Genomic DNA, 21,813 nt, shown 5'->3' with positions numbered 1-21,813 from the left:
TTTCTCTATATTCCTAATAGGCCTCTGCCCATCTTGTACCACCAACACATTACTCATAATCTTCCATAAGACTGTAATCAGTTGAATTGCTGCACCATCCCTACTTTTCTATGCAATGAGATTGCTCCATATTTTTGGCCAGGATGGTAGACATGCGAACACAGAGCAAAGGTCCCACAAAAGCTCAATCATAGTGAAGTAACACTGGGGAAGACAAGCTGCTATAGGTTTATATGTCAAATGTGAATATTAGTGGATGGACACAGTAGTAAGTTGACAAGGTGGGTGAGGTAGTAGCTGTGCACAGTGGAAGGTGGATAACGAGCTGGAGGTACATTGGCAAGTTAGTAGAATGGTAGCTAGGTAGGATGGCTGGTGGGCAGGGTGGTTATGGGAATGGCAGCAGATGGGGACAAGATGGCTATGTAGGTAGCAGGTAGATGAGATGTACAGGTGGTTTGGATGGTGGTTGGGACAGGAGGGCTCATCAGATCATGGGCTAGTGAGGCTCACTCCTAGGTAGTCATAAAAGGGGTTAACCAGGTTGCAATGGTCATTTGGGGGGGAATATAGCGTCACATAGGTGGTGGGGCTATTCAGATCAGAATGGAAATGTGGGGTTAGTGGTCAGCAGTGGGAGGATCTGAGGTGACAGTTGCATAGTTGTCTAATTAGACTAGCATTTTTCTATGATAGTGGCTTGGTAGTTGGCATTGCAGTCTCACAGCGCCAGGGATCTGGGTTCAATTCCAGCCTCAAGCAATTATCTGTGTGGAGTTTGCACATTGTCCCCGCGTCTACCTGGGTTTCCTCTGGATGCTCTGGTTTCCTCCCACAATCCAAAGATTTGCAAATCAGTTGGATTGGCCATGCTAAATTGCCCATATGTCAGGTGCATTAGTCAGAGGGAAATGGGTCAGGGTGGGTTACTCTTTGGAAGGTCGGTGTGGACTGGTGGAATCGAATGGCCTGTTTCCACACTGTAGGGAATCTAACCTAATCTAATCTAATCGAGTCTAATCAACATTTCCTGGATATCGATTCAGGTAAGTATACCTTACAGCCAAAAGTCTTCTTCATTAGTGATTTAAACCTCATCCGGTGATGATCATTCCTGCCCAAATGTTTCATATGCAGACACCTGGTTATCCCACTCATTCTAATGTAACAGATCCAGTAATGCCTCCTTCCCAGTTGGATTCAGAACCTTGAGCAAGGAAGGTGTCCTGAACACATTTCAGAATTATCCCTATCTCCACCTCAGTATTTTAATTTGACTGTAATCACCTTGTAATTTGCTTAGAATCATAGAGATGTACAGCATGGAAACAGACCCTTCGGTCCAACCTGTCCATGCTGACCAGATATCCCAACCCAATCTAGTCCCCCATGCCAGCACCCGGCCCATATCCCTCCAAACCCTTCCTATTCATATACCCATTCAAATGCCTTTTAAATGTTGCAACTGTACCAGCCTCCACCACATCCTCTGGCAGCTCATTCCATACACTGAAAAGGTTGCCCCATAGGTCTCTTTTATATCTTTCCCCTCTCATCCTAAACCTATGCCCTCTAGTTCTGGACTCCCCGATCCCAGGGAAAAGACTTTGCCTATTTACCCGATCCATGTCCCTCATCATTTTGTAAACCTCTATAAGGTCACCCCTCAGCCTCCAACGCTCCAGGGAAAACAGCCCCAGCCTGTTCAGCCTCTTCCTATAGCTCAAATCCTCCAACCCTGGCAACGTCCTTGTAAACTTTTCTGAACCCATTCAAGTTTCACAACATCTTTCCGATAGGAAGGAGACCAGAATTGTACGCAATATTCCAATAGTGTCCTAACCAATGTCCTGTACAGCTGCAACATGACCTCCCAACTCCTGTACTCAATACTCTGATCAATAAAAGAAAGCATACCAAATGTCTTCTTCACTATCCTATCTACCTGTGACTCCACTTTCAAGGAGCTATGAACCTGCACTCCCTAGGACTTTACCATTAAGTATATAAGTCCTGCTAAGATTTGCTTTCCTAAAATGCAGCACCTCGCATTTATCTGAATTAAACTCCACCTGCCACTTCTCAGCCCATTGGCCTATCTGGTCAAGATCCTTTTGTAATCGGAGGTAACCCTCTTCGCTGTCCATTACACCTCCAATTTTGGTGTCATCTGCAAACTTACTAACTGTACCTCTTGTGCTTGCCTCCAAATAATTTATGTAAATGACAAAACATAGAGGACCCAGGACTGATCCTTGTGGCACTCCACTGGTCACAGGTCTCCAGTCTGAAAAACAACCCTCTACCACCACCCTCCGTCTTCTATCTTTGAGCCAGTTCCGTATCCAAATGGCTAGTTCTCCCTGTATTCCATGTGATCTAACCTTGCTAATCAGTCTCCCATGGGGAACCTTGTTGAACGCCTTACTCAAGTCCATAAAGATCTTGCCTTACTGAAGTCCATATAGATCTCATCTACTGCTCTGCCCTCGTCAATCCTCTTCGTTGCTTCTTTAAAAAGTCAATCAAATTAGTGAGACATGATTTCCCATGCACAAAGCCATGTTGACTATCCCTAATTAGTCCTTGCCTATCAAAATGCATGTAAATCCTGTCCCTCAGTGTTACCTCCAAAAACTGATCCATTACCAATGTCAGGCTCACTGGTCTATAGTTCCCTGGCTTTTCCTTACTGCCTTTCTTAAATTGAGGGACCGCGTTAGCCAACCCCCAGTCTTTCAGCACCCCAACTGTGACAACTGATGGTCTAAGCCGAAAATAATATTTAATAAGGAGAAAAGAATACTGGGGAGGAGAAAAGAATACTGGGGAATGAGGTGATGGCAAAATTAATATAGGGATTGGACAGGGAGCTCTGACTAACGTCCCAATTGACAATGGGGATGAATATCCCATGATTAATTTAGGGAAACGTGTGAAAATATGAACATTGTGCTAATGAATACAGCAGCACAAAGTCCCTTTAGTAATGGAGAAAGTGAAAAAAAATGACACTGTCATTGACAAGCTGCTTCATAAAATCCTAATGGACCAACCAAGTTGTAAATTAACATCTGCTTTAGCATGGGCCGTCCATGTGAAGAACTCATTGCAAATAGTTGCAGGCTACAGCCCACATCAATTGGTTTTGGGAGAAATCCAAAAATTCTTACAGTAATGAGTGATCATCCATAAGCTTAGAAAAGGACTATAATTAACTTTACTTTTTCAGCGCACTGGAATGTCCTGCATTCAGCAAGAAGGGTGTTCATTAAGGCTGTGGTTTCATAAAATTAATAAAAACCATAATTTTACTGCATGTGATTGATAACCAAACGATAATGATGTGTTTCTAAAGTTAAGTGGCACTGATTACACGGATTCAGAATCTGGACAAATCATAAAAAGTAATGAGGCATCTGCACTTCGCATAAACATATTCTGGACATGAATGAGGACCAAATTCTGGCAGAACAAGGGCACACTGAATATGGATGATGTGTTACAGAGATGCAGGACAAGGCTATTTATCCCAGAGGACAACAACAGAAAGGAGCTACCCAAGTAACATATTTCAGAAGGGGACATTGAAATGAGGAATACCATCATTATCGGGAAAGCAAGAAGAGGTTCTGGAAAATGTAAACATTTGTCAAATGTACAAGGTGAAGGCCAGAACGTAACCCATCCCAGCTGTACTGAAGGAGGGTACAATGGAGGTCTTGAGCAGTGAGGCAATATGGGCAGAGCTCAGAAATAGGAAGGATGCAGCAACAATGTTGGGGCTGTACTACAGGCCTCCCAATAGAGAGTGTGAGATAGAGGTACAAATACATAAACAGATTATGAAAAGATGTAGGACCAACAGAGTGGTGGTGATCGGACATTTTAATTTTTCCAACTTTGACTGGGATTCACTGAGTGTTAGAGGTTTATATGCAGCAGAATTTGTAAGGAGCATCCAGGAGGGGTTTGTAGAGTAGTATGTAGATAGTCCAACTGCAGAACAGGCCATACGAGACTTGGTGTTGGGGAATGAGCCGGCAAGATCGTTAAAGTTTCAGTAGGGATTACTTTGGGAATACTGATCACAATTCCGTAAGTTTTAGAATACTCATGGACAAAGATGAAAATGGTTCTTAGAGAAGAGTGCGAAATTGGAGGAAGGCCTACTATAGCAAAATTCAGCAGGAGCTGGGGAATGTGGATTGGGAGCAGCTGTTTGAGGATAAATCCACATTTGATATGTGGGAGGCTTTTAAAGAGAGGTTGATTAGAGTGCAGGACGCACATGTCCCTGTGAAAATGAGGATAGAAATGGCAAGATTAGGGAACCGTGGATGACAGGAGAAATTGTGAGACTAGCTAAGAGGCAAAAAAGAAGGATTCATAAGGTCTAGATGATTGATTTGGAAGAATATCGGGGAAGGAGGACCAATCTGAAATGAGGAATTAAGAGGGCTTAAAGAGGTAATGAAATATCTTTAGCAAACACAGTTAAGGAAAATCCCCAAAGCATTTTATTCATATATAAGGAGCAAGAGGGTAACTAGAGAAAGGATTGGCATACTCAAGGACAAAGGAGGGAAGTTATGTATGGAATCAGACAAAATGGGTAAAATTCATCATGGTTACTTTGTGTTGGTATTCACCGAGGAGAGGGACATGACGGATGTTGAGCTTAGGGATAGATGTTTGATTACTCTAGGTCAAGCTGGCATAAGGAGGGAGGAAGTGTTGGCTATTTTAAAAGGCATTAAGGTGGACAAGTCCTCGGGTCTGGATGAGATCTATCCCTGGTTACTGAGGGAAGCGAGAGAGGAAATAGCTGGAGCCTTAACAGATATCTTTGCAGCATCATTGAACATGAGTGAGGTCCTGGAGGACTGGAGAATTGCTAATGTTGTTCTCTTGTTTATGAAGGATAGCAAGGATAATCCAGGAAATTATGGACTGGTGAGCCTGATGTCAGTGGTAGGGAAGCTGCTGGAGAAGAAACTGAGGGATAGGATCTATTTACATTTGGAAGAAAATGGGCTTATCACTGATGGGCAACATGGCTTTGCGCAGGGAAAGTAATGTCTCACCAACTTAATAGAATTTTTTGTGAAGTGACAAAGTTGATTGACGAGGGAAGGCTGGAGATGTCATGCACATGGTCTTCAGTAAGGCATTTGATAAGGTTCTCCATGGTAGACTGATGGAGAAAGTGAAGCCGCATGGGGTCCAGGGTGTACTAGCTCGATGGATAGAGAACTGGCTGGGCAACAGGAGACAGACAGTTGTAGTGGAAAGGAGCTTCTCAAAATGGAGACTTGTGACCAGTTGTGTTCCACAGGGATCTGTGCTGGGACCACTGTTGTTTGTGATATACATAAATGATCTGGAGGAAGATAGGGGTGGTCTGATTAGCAAGTTTACAGATGACACTAAGATTGTTGGAGTAACAGATAGTGAAAGGGACTGTCGAAGAATGCAGCAGAATATAGATAGACTGGAGAGTTGGGCGGATGGAGTTCAATCCAGGCAAATGCAAGGAGATGCATTTTGGATTTTCCAGTTCAGAAAGAACTATATGGTAAATGGAAAAGTCCTGAGAAAATTGATGTACAGAGAGATCCATTGTACCCTGAAGGTGGCAATGCAGGTTGATAGAGTGGTCAAGAAGGCATTAGGCAGGGCTTTGAGTACATGAGTTGGCAGGTCATGTTACAATTGTATAGGACTTTGGTTCGACCACATTTGGAATGCTGTGTACAGTTCTGGTCACCATATTACCAAAAGGATGTGGATGCTTTGGAGAGGGTGCAGAGGAGGTTTACCAGGATTTTGCCTGGTATGGAGAGCGCAAGGTTGAGTAGATTTTGATTATTTTCATTTGAAAGATGGAGGTTGAGGGGGCAGCCTGATTGAGATCTACAAAATCATGAGAGGCATAGAGAGGGTGGATAGCAAGAAACTTTTTTCCCAGAGTAGGGGACTCAATTACTAGGGTTCACGAGTTCAAAGCGAGAGGGGAAAAGTTTAAGGTAGATTTACATGGAAAGTTCTTTACATAGAGAGTGATGGGTGCCCGGAATGCGTTGCCAGTGGAGGTGGTAGAGGCAGGTATGATAGCATCATTTAAGATATATCTAGATAGATACATGAACGGGCAGGGAGCAGAGGGATACAGATCCTTAGAGAAGAGGTGACAGATTTAGATACAAGATCTGGATCGGCGCAGGCTTGGAGGGCCAAAGGGCCTGTTCCTGTATTGTAATTTTCTTTGTTCTTTGTTTGTTCTTTGAAATACACCATTATTGTGCCATTCTTACACTCTGATCACTTAATCCAAACCATCAAGACTTTTTCTCCACCAGCACCCTACACCCACTACTCCCACCACTCCCCTAATCCTCAAATTATAGCTTAAATGCTGTTTCCTCCATTTTTCACTTCAGCTCTGATGAAAAGTCATCTCGACTTGAAACGTTAGCTTGTTCTCCCTCTCCATAGATGCTGTCTGACCCACTGTGATCTCCAACATTTGTGGTTTTCAGATCCAAGGATTGGCAAAATGCAGTAAAGCTATAGCATGCTAAAAAGTGCAGTGTGAGTTCTAAAAGTGAACCTGGAAGTAAGCACTGTCATAGGAAAAGGAATTCTGTTCATAGGATGGAGAGATCTGGTAGAGGTACTTTAGAGTAAGATAAGAGGCTGAATGAGGGCCATTGTTCAAGAAGGACAAGGTCTATTGAACAACTGGGAATACCATGAGAAGTAGAAGGTCTTAGGAGCAGTTTTAGTGGTCACAGAAAAAATTAGAATATAAGTAGATTAAAGTTTCCAAACACAAGTTGAAAAGAATTTGGAGTATACATTGAGGTACGAGACAGTGAACTGCCAACTATCGCGTACAAATGGAGTTGCACATAAAAAGAAAAGTGCTCTCTCTGATGGGGCATATAAGGCTAAAGTTAGATCTCTTTCTGGTGTTTGAAAAAGAAACTTGGTGACCAACATATTAGTGTAGAGTTTGATACTGTCCTTTGCCATAAAAAATTAATCTTATCAGCTCGTTTAGCAACATACTCATGGGAATATAAATCAATTGCGATAAAAGCTGCATTTTTGCAGGGTGATATTTTCATTGCTTTTATTCATTCATTGGATGAGCATCTCACTGGTTGGGCCAGCATTTTTTGCTTATTCCGAATTGCCCAGGGATCAGTTAAAAGTCAACCATATTGCTATGGATCTGGAGTCATATGTAGGCTAGACCAGGTAAGGATGGGAAATTCTTTCCCTGAAAGATATTAGTGAACCAGGTTGTTTTTTTTTCCTGACAATCAACAATGGATTCATGATCATCATTAATTCCAGATTTTTATTTTTATTGAATTCAAATTCCATCATCGGCTATGTTAGGATTTGAACCCAGGTGTCCAGAACATTATATGGGTCTCTGGATAAACTCTCCAGCGATAATCCCAGCGTCTCATCACCTTTCCTCAGAAGGAAATATTTTTGAGAACTACCTAAGGAAGCAGATAATACCGAAGGAAAGCTTTCGCAATTAAACAAGTGTGGTTAGGTGATGCAGTGGGGCTATAGTATTTCGAAATTTGGTTGCATTCAGCTGAGAGTATTTTCTGCAATGTTTTACTGGTATCTCAGAAATAAACTGGCAGGGATCTTTATGATGCATGTTGATGATTTTCTGTTGAAAGCTTCTACAAAGTTGAGTAACATGTGATGGATAAAACAGGGAGAATTTAAAACTGAAAGTCAGCTTTGGACATTTGAAAATTGAGAAGAATAAGCTAGGAGTGACTGCAAGAATAAGTCTTGCTTTTAAAGTATTAATTACATTCTGATAAATTGACAGTCTTTCACAGAAAGATAACTTTTTATCCAAAGAAGGAAGAGGCCAGTTAAGACCATAAGACAGAGGAGCAGACAAAGGCCATTCATTTCTCTTCCCCATTCAGTGAGGTTGTGGTCGATCTGATAATCATCAACTCCACTTTTCTGCCTTTTCCCCATAATCTTTGATTCACTTACACAGCATTGAATATTCTTATGGATCCAGCGTCAGCATCCTTCTATGGGAAAGAATTTCACAGATTCATTACCCTCAGGGAAAAAAAAAGAATTCCCCTCATCGCTGCCCTAACTGGGTGACATCTTACTCTGAGATGATGCCCTCTGGTCGTAGATTCTCTCACACGGAGACACAACCTCTCTGTATCCATGCTGTCAAGACCCCTCAATAATGTAATATATTTCAATAAGATTGCTTCTCATTCTTCTAAATTCCAATGGGCACACGTTCAACCTGCTCAAGCTTTCCTCTTAGGAAATTCCCTCTGATCAACCTAGTGAAGATTCTTTGGACTGCCTCCATTGCCAGTATATCTTTCCTTGGACATGGGGACCAGAAACATTTGCAGTATTCCAGGTGTAGTCTGACTGGTGCCTTGTATAGTCTTAGCAAGACTTCTCTATTTTTTTCATGAGACAAACTCGTGAGTATATTAACATTGATTAAAGACTGATTAACAACATACGCAGTAGAAGTAAACGGGTCATTTTCGTTTGTCTGGCAAGTGATAATGCATACGGTTCAGTGCTTAGTCTTTCACTGTTTACAATCCATATCAACTTAGATGAGAGAGCTGATTGTAATGTATCCAATTCTCTTGGTGATATAAATTGAATGGGAAAATAGGCAATGAGAATGATGCAAAGAAGCTGCGGATGTATTTGCATACATTAAGTAAATAGAGAACATGGTAAACGGAATCAAAGGTAAACGGAATCAAAGGTTTGTGTAAGCAGAGCTTTTAAATATTGTTAAGCCAGAGATAGATAGAATCGTGATAAGCAAGGTGGTAAAAGGTTATCATGGGCAGGCAATTATGTGGAGTATTAGGTTAGCTATGAGCTTATTGAATGGTGGAGCAGGATTGAGCAGCCAAGGAATCTATTCTTGCTCTTAATTTATATATTCATACACATGTTCATATCAATATAATCTAGAGAAATGCAAAATAATCCATTTGGGTAAGAAACATGGAAAAGTATTTGATTTTTAGAGAGCGCACACCTGGAAAATGTTAATTTTTCAGAGAGACTGAGTTGTCCTTGTAGAAAAATTAGAGAAAGTTAACATGCGGGTGCAGAAAGTATTATCTCCATCTCCAGTTACGGGGAAAACCAAGAAAGGCGGACGTGAGGAATGTCAGATCAACCACGATCAATTGATGGAGCAGGCTTGGGGGGCTGCGAGACCAGCTGCTATTCTTTATGGTCTTATGATCCAAGGTTGATAAGAATTTGTTGTGTTCTATCCTATTTTCTGTGTTTTGATCTTCAACTGTCTCATTTTCAGAAGTGTGACTATACAATCCTTGTCATTTTTTGCCATCCTATAGCTTCCACATCTGAAAGTATGGAATGAGCTGCCAGAGGATGTGGTGGAGACTGGTACAATTGCAACATTTAAGAGGCATTTGGATAGGTATATGAATAGGAAGAGTTTGGAGGGATTTGGGCCGGGTGCTGGCAGGAGGGACTAGATTGGGTTGGGATATCTGGTCGGCATGGATGGGTTGGACCAAAGGGTCTGTTTCCATGCTGTACATCTCTATGACTCTATGACTCTAAATGGCAACATGCTCACTCTAACATATAGGTTTTCCCTCATGCCATTTCTGAAAAGATTGATCCTTTTCAAATTTCCTTGTTAATGCATTACCAATTCCACCTTCTCATCTTTCTCCAGCACTTTCTATGCAGTATGGATTGGTTCCAGGGTTGGAGGAGGGAGACAGTTGGTGCTAGGTTTGGAGCATTCTCTTCCTCTCATTACTTTCACCAGAATACACCGCTGTCAGGATGCTGTGCATCGTTATCTGCTTATCCTAATAAAGGTAAAATCATTGTTCACTGTGGAAGCTCACCAGCTGAAAGGAAGGCTTCAATTCCCATTTCGAAATACTGAAGTAAAACATCAAAAGGCCAGTTGCAAACAGAGTACGGGACTATTTGAACATATTCCTGAGGAGCAACTGGAAGGATTGCTTCAACACAAGGTGCCCTGTAATAAGTAAATGCCAACTTTTTAGCTGAGGATAAACTACCAACATGTTCTGGGGATTTATAAGACAGAGAATCTGGAGACTACATGCTGTACCAGCAATCCAAAACAACACATGGTGACATTTTTACGTTTGTGTCTGGTATATGCTTTCTTAAGAACCAACCAATTCAGCAAATCTCTCAGCAAAAACTTGCTCTGCACAGAAAAAAGCTTTCCAGGTCAGTAAGAACTTAGAGCCAATTTTATGCAGTTCCTTAAATGGCATTTCAAAGAAGTTCAGCTTTCATAACCTCTGAACAGCAACTACACTACAGTCTCCAAGATTTGCTTCACAATTAAAATTTGCAGTCTCAAAAGTGTATACTACTTCTTTAGCAACCAATATCATATAATGTAATTTATTTTACAAAACAATTTCATCATCATATGTATTGTAAGCATACCACAGGAAATATGCCCATACTATGTTGAGAGTGGCACAGAGAGTACACAGCACTCTGCCAACATTAAAAGAACAAGCGATGCAAAATGTGAAGTGTCTACCTGTAGCTGAAAATTAACAAGCTGATTTCTATTTTACATGAACTTCAGTTTGTATAAGATCTAGCCAAATTTATCATGCATTGTACAATTATTAAGAAATTGTCAGTTAGCTTGCAGGAAGCAACTCCATGAAAAATCTGGTAATCAAGTTGTTTAATAAGTACTGTGAAATGCTATATAAGGAACACAAAACACAATGTAATTCAGAAGGTACTGGTCTGGATTTTGCAGTTGCAATGATGATTCAACTGTCAGCATTTGTTATTATCACAGCTGTGAAACTGACAGCAAATTCTAATCACAGATCCCAAAGGTGGCACAGTGGAGAAGGAGGTAATTTGACTGACTGGCCCTCTGAGCAGTTTAACTTAGTGACAATCTCCTGCCACTTCTGCATATTGTATCTACTAGCTCCTTACTCCACTGATATGCCAATGTCCCTTTTTAACATCTACACTATCCTCGTTATGATTTAGGATGCTCCCCTCGTTTGTGTCTTTTGCGAACCCTGAAATTATCGCACCAAGATATTAATATATATCAGGAAAAGCGGGGTTCCCATACCAACCCCAAAGTAACTTCACTTCTTTTCAAAGTTTCTTGCAGCCTGAAAAATACTCATTAAACATGTTTCTTATCAGCCAATTTTGTATCCACATTGTAGCTTTTATTCCAGAACCTAGAACTTTCCTCACAGGCCTCATGGGTGGTACTGTATCAAATGTCTTTTGAAGACCATGTGCAACATGTCAACAACCTTCTCCTCACACTCCTGCAGGCACATTAATAGTAATGCCTCCATCTTATAGCCCTTGCTCTTCAACTTTTAAATTTTTAAATGAGAAAGTGGATCAGCAGCCAGGTCACCTTGGAAGTGAAATGTAACTCCGAAGTCTGCACTCTGTTCTGCTACACTGATGCATCTTATCTTGTACAATCTGCGTGTAAGGAATGCAAAACAACACTTTTCATTGTGTCTTGGTACATGTGACAACAATAAATCATACTCAATTCGGGAAAATCACTGTTGGCTGACTGTTCCCCACGTTGTGCGAGATTTGACATAGGGGAGCTGACTCAAGGCCCTAGCCAATGTTGTGGTCTGGAGTTCAGGTTTGCAGTTTAGTTGCAATGCCTCAGGATTGCAGTTAAAATGTTTTTATTCAATGTCAATTCAATATTCAATTGCCTTAGATCAGGACAACAAGGATGTCTGGGTTTTTTGAAAATCTAGTTCCAACTTTAAGGCAATGTATCCAGCAAATTATTTCTTTTAAAACTGAACTTTTGGCTTGCCTGTAACTGGAACTATAATCCCATAACATTCCCATTTTCTTCTGAGCCCCTCAGAGAAGAACAACAGATTCTATTCCAATTCTTGCAAAAATATAAACACTTTTCACATTTAGAAACTTTAATAGCTATTAAACATTTTCTTTTATTCCATATGACAAGTTGAGTTTGAACTGAAGTTTTAGGCATGGCAGCACAGAGATTTGTGGCCAAGAATGCTATTTATGTTAATACTGTAAAAGCACACAACTTATCTTACCTGGAGGAATATCGCCATTGCTCCTCTAATTCCATTTCTTCTTGATGCCAAGTCAGTGCCAGGGCTTGAAAGATAAATCTGCATCTGTTTTCAACAAGTGTAAAACAGTAAAATATTAGTATAAAGATTTTGTTAACATTTGTTTTCCATACTTTTCAATCAAAATGTAAATCTGAACTAGAATAGTTAAAATAATCACCATGAAGTAATTAAAAATCATGTAACCCTTCATTATAGCTTTAATTAATCAGTGAAAATTGCATTAGCCAACTCACACATAATCAGTAACAATGCCCTCGCTCAACATCCAAAGTCCCAGCAGAATAGCATGTATATGTGAATGAAGAACACTGTATAAAATGACCTTTTGTAAACTGATACAATTAAGAAGATAATTCTATTGCCATAATTAGAGCTGTTCATTAAATTACTCCATACAAAACATCTTTTGATGGTACTAATGCAAATTAGTTAAAGAGCACACAATAGCAGCAGTATTGAACCATTTGCTACCTATAATACAACTAAGACTGGCAGGACATGCATCTCGCCTCCTGGACACAAACACTGCCAGAGCTGCAACTGAATGGACATCAACAGATGGTAAAAGGGGGTGGGTTCATCCAAAGAAAACATAGTGAAATACATTTAAGGAGGATTTTCAAAAATGGGACACCAGCTGGACTGCAGTGAAAGTTACTGCGACAGACCAGAGCCAGTGGCAGACTTTTGCTGCCCTTTGTTCCACATGATGAGCTCAATCTAAATAAGCTCTAAAAAACCCAATTTCACGCATTTTTGTTTCTTGTTACCATGTTTTACATCATTCAAACACTCCCAGACAAGTACTTGTACATCTTTAACCTTTGCATTTTAATGACAATCACAATGGATTAAAAACATACAATTAATTTACTGATGTAGGTAAGTTATGTTATCTAAAATTAAATTACCTTCCCATTTTTGTGCCTTTTTTTTCTTAAGTGCCAGTGAGATGTTGCTCAACAATCACTGTTAACCATGCAGTCATACAATCATGTTTCAAGAAATCATCCATGACATTTTACAATTTTTAATATTGAGTGTAGATATATTTGTTTAAAAATATGAACTTTTAATACTCCCCTTGGCTGAAGAAAGTTAAAATGAAGCAAAAGACCTACAGATTCCTTTTTTGCCCAGAAATGGCAGATCATGTTGAATGATATTTTCTTCTTTGTGGTACTTGTCCAATATGTTTACAATAACAGAACAAGTATTTGCATGGTACTTTCTACATTTCACCTGAATCTATGTCCTTGATTCCAAAGCCAAAATACATTTTGGGAAGTGGGTGCAGGGTGAGATTGAAACATACTTTACCACGCCAAGAAACAAAATTTGGCTCCTTAGGGTTGGCTATTTCAAAGTAATAAATGTCATTTTACATCTAAAATGTGTGAATGCATGTCTGATGAGGAAACCCGTTTTGTTGAGGGCATCAGTATGCACAAAGACAGTGCCTACTGGAGGTATGCAGAGTGGGCAGATCATGCCATTAATCACTGTGTTACGTAGATTCTATACATTGGCATTTTGAACATCAATAGCTAACAACCTCTCTTAACCTTGACCAGTTGTACAGGTTTTCAGCAGCAAGAGAGATGTTCAAGAAATGCTATTTAAAGTAATCATCAATACTTTTAAGTTGAAAAGACTTGGTTCATTGATTTCTACTGGCATTGTTGGAACTGTATAAGTGGTTGATGATTTCCAGTGTTTTTAAAGTTCTGCAAAGACAGCATGTGCTGAAAGGCTTTGTGTTGACTTCAAGGATTTTGCAGAAACCACCTACTCTCAGGTATCAGCGCATTCCCCTGTACTCCATCATGAAAAGGAAAGAGCAGAGCTAATAACAAGCACTGCAAGTTGCTACAAGAATCTCAGTGAGAAACAATGTTTTAGATGCTTATTCTTCACTACAGATGGTCTCAATGAAATGCATTGAAGCTACAACAACCTCAGAGAGTAAGGATGCATTGACAGTGACTGGGAAGATTGTAGCCATGAACTTGATAATACGTGTGACTCTTTTGAGTTAAAACTGGTGATATTTGTCAAGCTTATCTCCATCTTTTCATAATCGAGGCCTTAGCTAAATCCAGACATGAGCTGATTCTGCCATCTTACTTTTCAGAAATGGTGTAAATGAAAAAGACATAGGTGCTACTACGACTATTAAAAGAGAGGTAGATACCTTGTGAATATATCGTATAAGCAATGTATTCAGTAAGCTGGCACAATATGTTGCAGACCACACGTGATAATTACAATGTGTCTGACATCTCCTGCATTGGCATTATCCATCTTCAATGTCACTGCTGATCCATGAGTTGAACCGCTGAAACCTTGCGCAGGATCTTCTATTATTAGTCTATCCGCATACAGAATCTACATATTAATATGATCTACAAAGTAACAAACCCATCAACTACAACACTAAAAACTCCAGACTGAAACACTGATTTCATATACTTTGGTCACAGTTACACCAGCTTCTATAGATCTAATTGATCATTATCACTGGGGAGCTGAACACGTCTAACAGGCCCCCAAACACATTCTGTTTAGTCAGTTGGAGACAAGCTGGGACTATCCAATAATATAATCTTCAAAGGAAAATAAAGCTAATTCAGCAAGTACTACATCAAGATGTGCTAAACCACAGACACATACGTCACATGCTGTAGAAAAAGAAACAAGACATTGGCATGTTAATCTAATTCTTATGAAGGGCTTTTGCCCAACCTGTCGATTTTCCTGCTCCTCGGATGCTGCCTGACCTGCTGTGCTTTTCCAGCAACACTCTAATCTTGATTCTAATCTCCAGCATCTGCAGTACCGACTTTCGCCTAATCTAATTTTTGGCTTAGTATAAACAAGGACATCAAACAACTCTCCTTCTACATCAGATTGTTTCTGAGCTGAGATTGCCACTGATACTTTCATAGCCATGGACATGATTACCTGCTGGTCAGTACTTCAATAAATTATGAGACATATCAAAGATACCACTTGTGCAACTACTGTTGACACATTGACTGCCATATTCAGTGTGTTCGGTGTTCCTCAAAAAAATCGTCTGACAGTGGTCCGTAGTACAGTAGTGCAACCTTCCAAGTCTCACGCAGGAAATGGGGTGCCCAATTGCATTATCTGTTTTAGAGTTAGAAATGTGCGTCCCTTTAAGGCTAAAGCAGAACAGCACCAGAGCAGTTTGGTTGGAAAAAAAGAGCAATGCTCTTCAGGGCCTTTGTGGCATATTGGCAGCATCCTACCTCTAGGAAAAAGGCCTGGGTTCAAGTCCCACCTGTCTCATAGGTGTGTAATTATATCTCTGAACAGATTGATTTAAACAAAACAGCTGAGTTCTTCCTTCAAATTTATTTTAATAATAGTTCCTTCCCTCCCTTCCTCCATATTTTTTATTGTTGCATATATTTTCTATCAACCAGTTCAGAGATAATATTACATTGTTGCAAACCTTTTTTAAACCATCACCAAATCACTGTGTTATTAAGTAAAAGAACTATTAACAAGCACTCCTGCATGCCACAGTACACCAATAACAAAGAGCTCTTGTGGTGCAGTGGTAGTGTCCCTATCTATGAAATAGGAGGCCCAGGTTCAAGTCCCAACTGCTGCAGAGGTGCATCAGAACATCGCTGAACAGATTGATTAGAAAATATCTTTAAAAAAAGGAAGCTGAATATTTCCTTCATAAATGTTATTATTTGCAAAGGCGCGAGGAATAAAACAACATAGGTTTTACTAGATATAAGTATTTCTTGAGACAGAGAAATATTCCAGATGTGTTTTAAGGTTTCTTCCTTTACAAATTTGTGGACTCACGCCTTTTCCCCATAATCTTTGATTCTTAACCGCGTAAAAATCTGTCCATGCCAGCCTTCAATAGACTTAACGACCCAGCTTCAAGAGCCCTCTACAATAAAGAATTCCACAGATTCACTACCAGATGAGAAGGAATTCCTCCTCATCTGTCATAGATGAGTTACTTCTTATTTGAAATAATGCCCTCTGGTTGTAGACTCACTCACAAGCAGAAACAACTTTTCTGCATCTATACTGTCAAGACAAAGAGGGGCTATGAGATAGCCTTGGCAGATAGGAGATTCTACCAGTACATTCAGAGCAAGGGAGCAACTACAGAGAGAGTAGTACCCCTTAAAGGTGAAAGAGGTCGTCTTTGTGTTGAATCTCAGGAGGTGGGAAAGATATTAAATGAATATTTCTTGTCAGCTTTTAGGTGCTACAGAACTCAAGGAAATAAATATTGATCTTTTGAAACCAGTTCACATTACAGAAAAGGATAACCTGGATGTCCCTCAAGTCATAGTCGTAGAGATGTACAGCAGGGAAATAGACCTTTTGGTCTAAACACATCCGCACCGACCAGATATCCTAACCTAATCCAGTCCCATTTGCCAGCACTTGGCCCATATCCCTCTAAACCCTTCCTATTCATATTCCCATTCAGATGTTTTTTAAATGTTGAAATTGTACCAGTCTCTACTTCCTGTGGCAGCTCATTCCATACATGCACCACTCTGCGAGAAAAAGTTGTCGCTGAGGTCATTTAAAATTATTCCCCTCTCACACTAAACCTATGCCCTCTAGTTGTGGACTCCCCCACCCCAGGGAAAAGACATGTCTGTTCACCCTATCCATGCCCCTCATGATTTTATAAACCTCTATAAGGTCACGCCTCAGCCTCTGATGCCCCAGGGAAAACAGCCCCAGCCTGTTCAGCCTCTCTCTATAGCTCAAATCCTCTGACCCTGGCAAGATTCTTGTCAATCTCCTTGTAAACATCCAAGTATCTCATCTGCCTAATGGATTCTCTTTTGATGCGTGAGAAAATATAAAGGTGGATAAATCTCCAGCACCTGATCTAATGTATCTGAGGAGATTATGGCAAGTTAGGAAGGAAATTATGGGGTCCCTTGCAGGTATATTTGCATCAGCTATGGTTGAGGTGCCAGATGACTGCAGAGTGGGTGACAGTATGCCTTTATTTAAGAAGGGATGTAAGGAGAAGTCGGGGAACGAGAGACCTGTGAGTCTGACTTCAGCTGTGGGTACGTTGTTGAAGGTGATTCTGAAAGATAGGATTTATATGCATTTAGAAAGATAAGGAATGATTAGGGATGCTCAGCATGGTTTTATTTGAGAGAAATTGTGTCTCACAAACTTGATTGAGTTTTTTTGAGGGAGTAACCAAGAAGATTGATGAGGGCAGGGAGAGTTCAGACATTGTTTTCCTGGATTTTAGTAAAGCCTTTGATAATATTCCACATGGTAGACTAATTAGTAAAGTGAGATGAAAGTCCAGAATGGGTAAATGATTTAGATGAAAATATAGGAGGCATGTTTAGTAAATTAGCAGATGACAACAAAATAAGTGGTATAGTGGACAGTGAAGAAGGTTATCTAAAATTATGAAGACATCTTGAGCAATTTGGGTCAATGGGCTGAGGAGTGCCAGATGGAGCTTAATTTGGCTAAATGTGAGGCATTGCAGTTTGGTAAAACAAACAAGGGTTGGACTTATACAATTAAAAGTAGGGCCTTGGGTAATGCTGTAGAACAAAGACACCCATGGGTTCAGATGCATAATTCTTTGAAATTTGCATCACATGTAGATGGGGTGATAAGAAGACATTTAGCATGCTTGTCTTCATTGCTCAGACCTTTGAGTATTGGAATTTGGACATCATGTTAAGGTTGTACAGGACATTAGTGAGGCCTCTTCTGTCCAGTGCTGGTCACCCTGTTATAGAAAAGATATTATTAAGCTGGAGAGGGCTCAAAAGAGATTTACCAGAACGTTGCTCGGAATGGAGGGTTTGAGTTATAAGGAGAGCTGGATAGGCTGGGACTTTATTCACTGGAGCGTATAAGGTTAAGGGGTGACGTCATAGAAGTTTACAATGTTATAGAGAGTATAGATAAGGTGAATGGCAGGTGTCTTTTCCCGAGGGTGCGGGACATTTGGATAAGTACATGAATAAGAAATGTTTGGAGGTATATGGGCCAAGTGCAGGACAGTGGGACTAGTTTAGTTTGGGTTTATGGTTGGTATGGACTGTTTCAGTGCTGTATAACTCTGTGACTCTCAGATCCCTATGAAATTTGTATGTTTTGGCCAGTTCAACCCTCACTCTTCTGAACAATCAGGACAGGCTCAACCAACCCAACCTTTCCTCATTAGACAGTCCCTCAATACATTGTCCAATACCTGGCCTCAAATGCCCATATATATTTCTGTACATAAGGGGTGCAAAACTGTTCACAGTATTCTAGGTGTGTTCTGACTACTGCCTTGTGAAGTTCTAGCAACACTTCCCTATTTTTAACACAATTGCTTTTGAAATAAAGGCTAATATCCCATTTCCCTTCCATATTACCTGCTGAACCCACATGAGTTTTTTGTGATCTACACATGTAGACTCCAAAATCTGTCTGTACTGTAGCTTTCTGCAGTCTTTTAATACACAATATGTGCCATGAGGGTCCTTAGAAGTTGGTACATGTTGCAAGTAAATAGGCTAGGCCTATGGTATGCTTCTCCTTATCGGTCAGAGCATTGAGTATAGGAGTTGGAAGGTCATGTTGCAGCTGTACAGGACGTTAGTTAGGCCACTTTTGGAATATTGTGTGCAATTCTAGCCGCTCTCCTATACGAAGGAACGTTGTGAAACTTGAAAGAGTTCAGAAAATATTCACAAGGATATTGCTAGGGTTGGAGGTTTGAGTTATAACGGGAGGCTGAATAGACTGGGGCTGTTTTTCCTGTAGTGTCAGAGGCTGAGGGGTGACCATATAGAGGTTTATAAAATCATGAAGGGCATGAATACGATAAATAGACAAGATCTTTCCCCTGCAGTGGGGCAGTCCAGACGAGAGGGCATAGGTTGAGGGTAAGAGGGGAAAAATATAAAAGGGACCTAAGGAGCAACTTTTTCACACAAAGGATGGTGCATGTACAGAATGAGCTGCCAGAGGAAGTGGTGGAAGCTGGTACAACTACAACATTTAAAAGGCATCCGGATGGATACATGAATAGGAAGGATATAGAGGGATCTGGGCCAAGTGCTGGTAAATGGTACTAGATTAATTTAGGATATCTGGTTGGCATGAACAAGTTGGACTGAAGGGTCTGTTTCCATGCTGTACATCTGTATGACTCTATGTTGGATGTTAATTTCTGTAAACGTACGATACATGTAATCAGTGCCCATGGAACATACCCTAAGATATTAGAACCAGATGTTTGCGCATTTGGGAAGATAGAAAACTGAATATTAGTAAGTCATGGGACCATGAATAATGTGTTTGACAAGTTTTGATCCCCTAAGTTAGACCTCAGCTATGCCCAATAAGTAACTTGCCTTGCCACTTGGCAATGCATAAGAGATGCAGCAAGTTGCTCACAATGTCAAGATAGGACTTTACTGGTTTCTCAACTGATTCTGCCGCTTGTCTCATCATAATCCACATTACTCAGGTGCCTATAAGTTTCTGCACAAAGAAACAAAAGATGACTGTAGAGCAAGTGTGCTGTTGTGTGAAAGCAAAAAGATGGGGAAAGCAAATGTGCAAAGAAAAGGAAAAAAAAGGTGGGGCAACAGAGTTACAGTCTGAAATTATTAGACTCAATGTTGAGGGCCGAGGCTACTCACAGATGCTACCAGACCTCTGCGTATTTCCTGTATTTCTTGTTATTTCTGTACTTCAATATTCAAAGATTATTACTTTAATAGCTAAGTTATAAAATTAATTTCATTGTAGAAGTCGACTACATAATACTGTTTCATCAAGAACAAGCAAGTAAGAATGTGCGGATGAATTGACTCCCTTCTCCAAAATGGGCTTAAAATTCCAAGCTTTATAACACACCAACAGATATTTCCACAGGACTGTTAACCAGCCAATGCCGACTATAATTCTAGACTGAAAACTAACTAATGGACCACCAACAAAACTCTGCTCCTGTCCAAATTTTTTTTTCATATTGTACTTTGGTTTACTTTTTGGTGTAATAATGTAGCTTGTGTATTATTAGAAGAAAGAATGATACAAGGTGTTCTGATTCCAGCTGGTGGTAATACTGGAAAGTCAGATTCAAGAGTGAAATTTGGCTAGTTTTGATGAGGGTAGAGCGGTAGATGTGATCTATATGGACTTCAATAAGGTGTTCGACAAGGTTCCTGTGGGAGACTGGTTAGCAAGGTTAGATCTCACGGAATACAGGGAGAATTAGTCATGTGGATTTAGAATTGGCTCAAAGGGAGAAGACAGAGGGTAGTGGTGGAGAGTTGTTTTTCAGTCTGGAGGCCTATGACCAGTGGAGTGCCACAAGGATCGGTGGTGGGTCCGCTACTTTTTGTCATCTACATAGATAATTTGGATGAGAGCATAAGAAGTACAGTTAGTAAGTTTGCAGATGACACCAAAATTGGAGGTGTAGTGGACAGCAAAGAAGGTTACCTCAGATTACAACAGGATTTTGATCAGATGGGCCAATGGGCCGCGAGGTGGAAATTGGAGTTTAATTCAGACAAATGCAAGGTGCTGCATTTTGGGAAAGCAAATCGTAGCAGGACTTATACACTTAATGGTAATGTCCTAGGGAGTGTTGCTGAACAAAGAGACCTTGGAGTGCAGGTTCATAGCTCCTTGAAAGTGGAGTCACAGGTAGATAGGATAGTGAAGAAGGCGTTTGGTATGCTTTCTTTTATTGGTCAGAGTATTGAGTACAGGAGTTGGGAGGTCATATTGCGGCTGTACAGGACATTGGTTAGGCCACTGTTGGAATATTACGTGCAATTCTGGTCTCCTTCCTATCGGAAAGATGTTGTGAAACTTGAAAGGGTTCAGAAAAGATTTACAAGGATGTTGCCAGGGTTGGAGGATTTAAGTTATGGGGAGAGGTTGAATGGGCTGGGGCTGTTTTCCTTGGGGTGTCGGAGGCTGAGGGGTTACCTTATAGAGGTTTACAAAATTATGAGGGGCATGGATAGGATAAATAGACAAAGTCTTTTCCCTGAAGTGGGGGGAGTCCAGAACTAGAGGGCATAGGTTTAGGGTGAGAGGGGAAAGATATAAAAGGGACTTAAGGGGCAACCTTTTCACGCAGAGGTTGGTACGTGTATGGAACGAGCTGCCAGAGGAAGTGGTTGAGGCTGGTACAATATTGCAACATTTAAAAGGCATTTGGATGGATATATGAATAGGAAGGGTTTGGAGGCCGGGTGCTGGCAGATGAGACTAGATTGGGTTGGGATATCTGGTCAGCATGGACGAGTTGGACTGAAGGATCTGTTTCCATGCTGTACATCTCTATGACTCTAGTTAGATCATAAGTTTTGTTTTTGATCACTGCAGTAGTCAGTCACTGAGCATATTCACAAGAGGATGGCAGTGACTTTTACCAAAGAATAGGAAACATTTATACAAATGAAAATGGGAGCTACATTTAAGGAAATTTCAAAAGATATGAATGTAGACAGCAAAAATCACCATTCAACTCTTTTCCCAAGCAATATCCTTTACAGAGTTTCAAAACAAG

At 40.5% G+C, this 21,813-nt stretch overlaps 1 protein-coding gene across 2 annotated transcripts in view; it reads right to left on the bottom strand.

The window, feature by feature from the left end:
• Positions 1–21,813, bottom strand: part of LOC140483808 (receptor-type tyrosine-protein phosphatase gamma-like) — a 706,675-nt gene that overhangs the window by 281,730 nt on the left and 403,132 nt on the right. For both annotated transcript variants that reach the window (XM_072582431.1, XM_072582432.1), the window contains one exon: positions 12,183–12,266. In XM_072582431.1, coding sequence (XP_072438532.1) covers positions 12,183–12,266 — 84 coding nt within the window. The remainder of the gene's footprint in view (positions 1–12,182; positions 12,267–21,813) is intronic.

Source organism: Chiloscyllium punctatum, chromosome 12, assembly GCF_047496795.1.
Source record: "Chiloscyllium punctatum isolate Juve2018m chromosome 12, sChiPun1.3, whole genome shotgun sequence".
Taxonomy (NCBI): Eukaryota; Metazoa; Chordata; class Chondrichthyes; order Orectolobiformes; family Hemiscylliidae; genus Chiloscyllium; species Chiloscyllium punctatum.
This window is presented reverse-complemented; position numbering and strand designations above follow the sequence as displayed.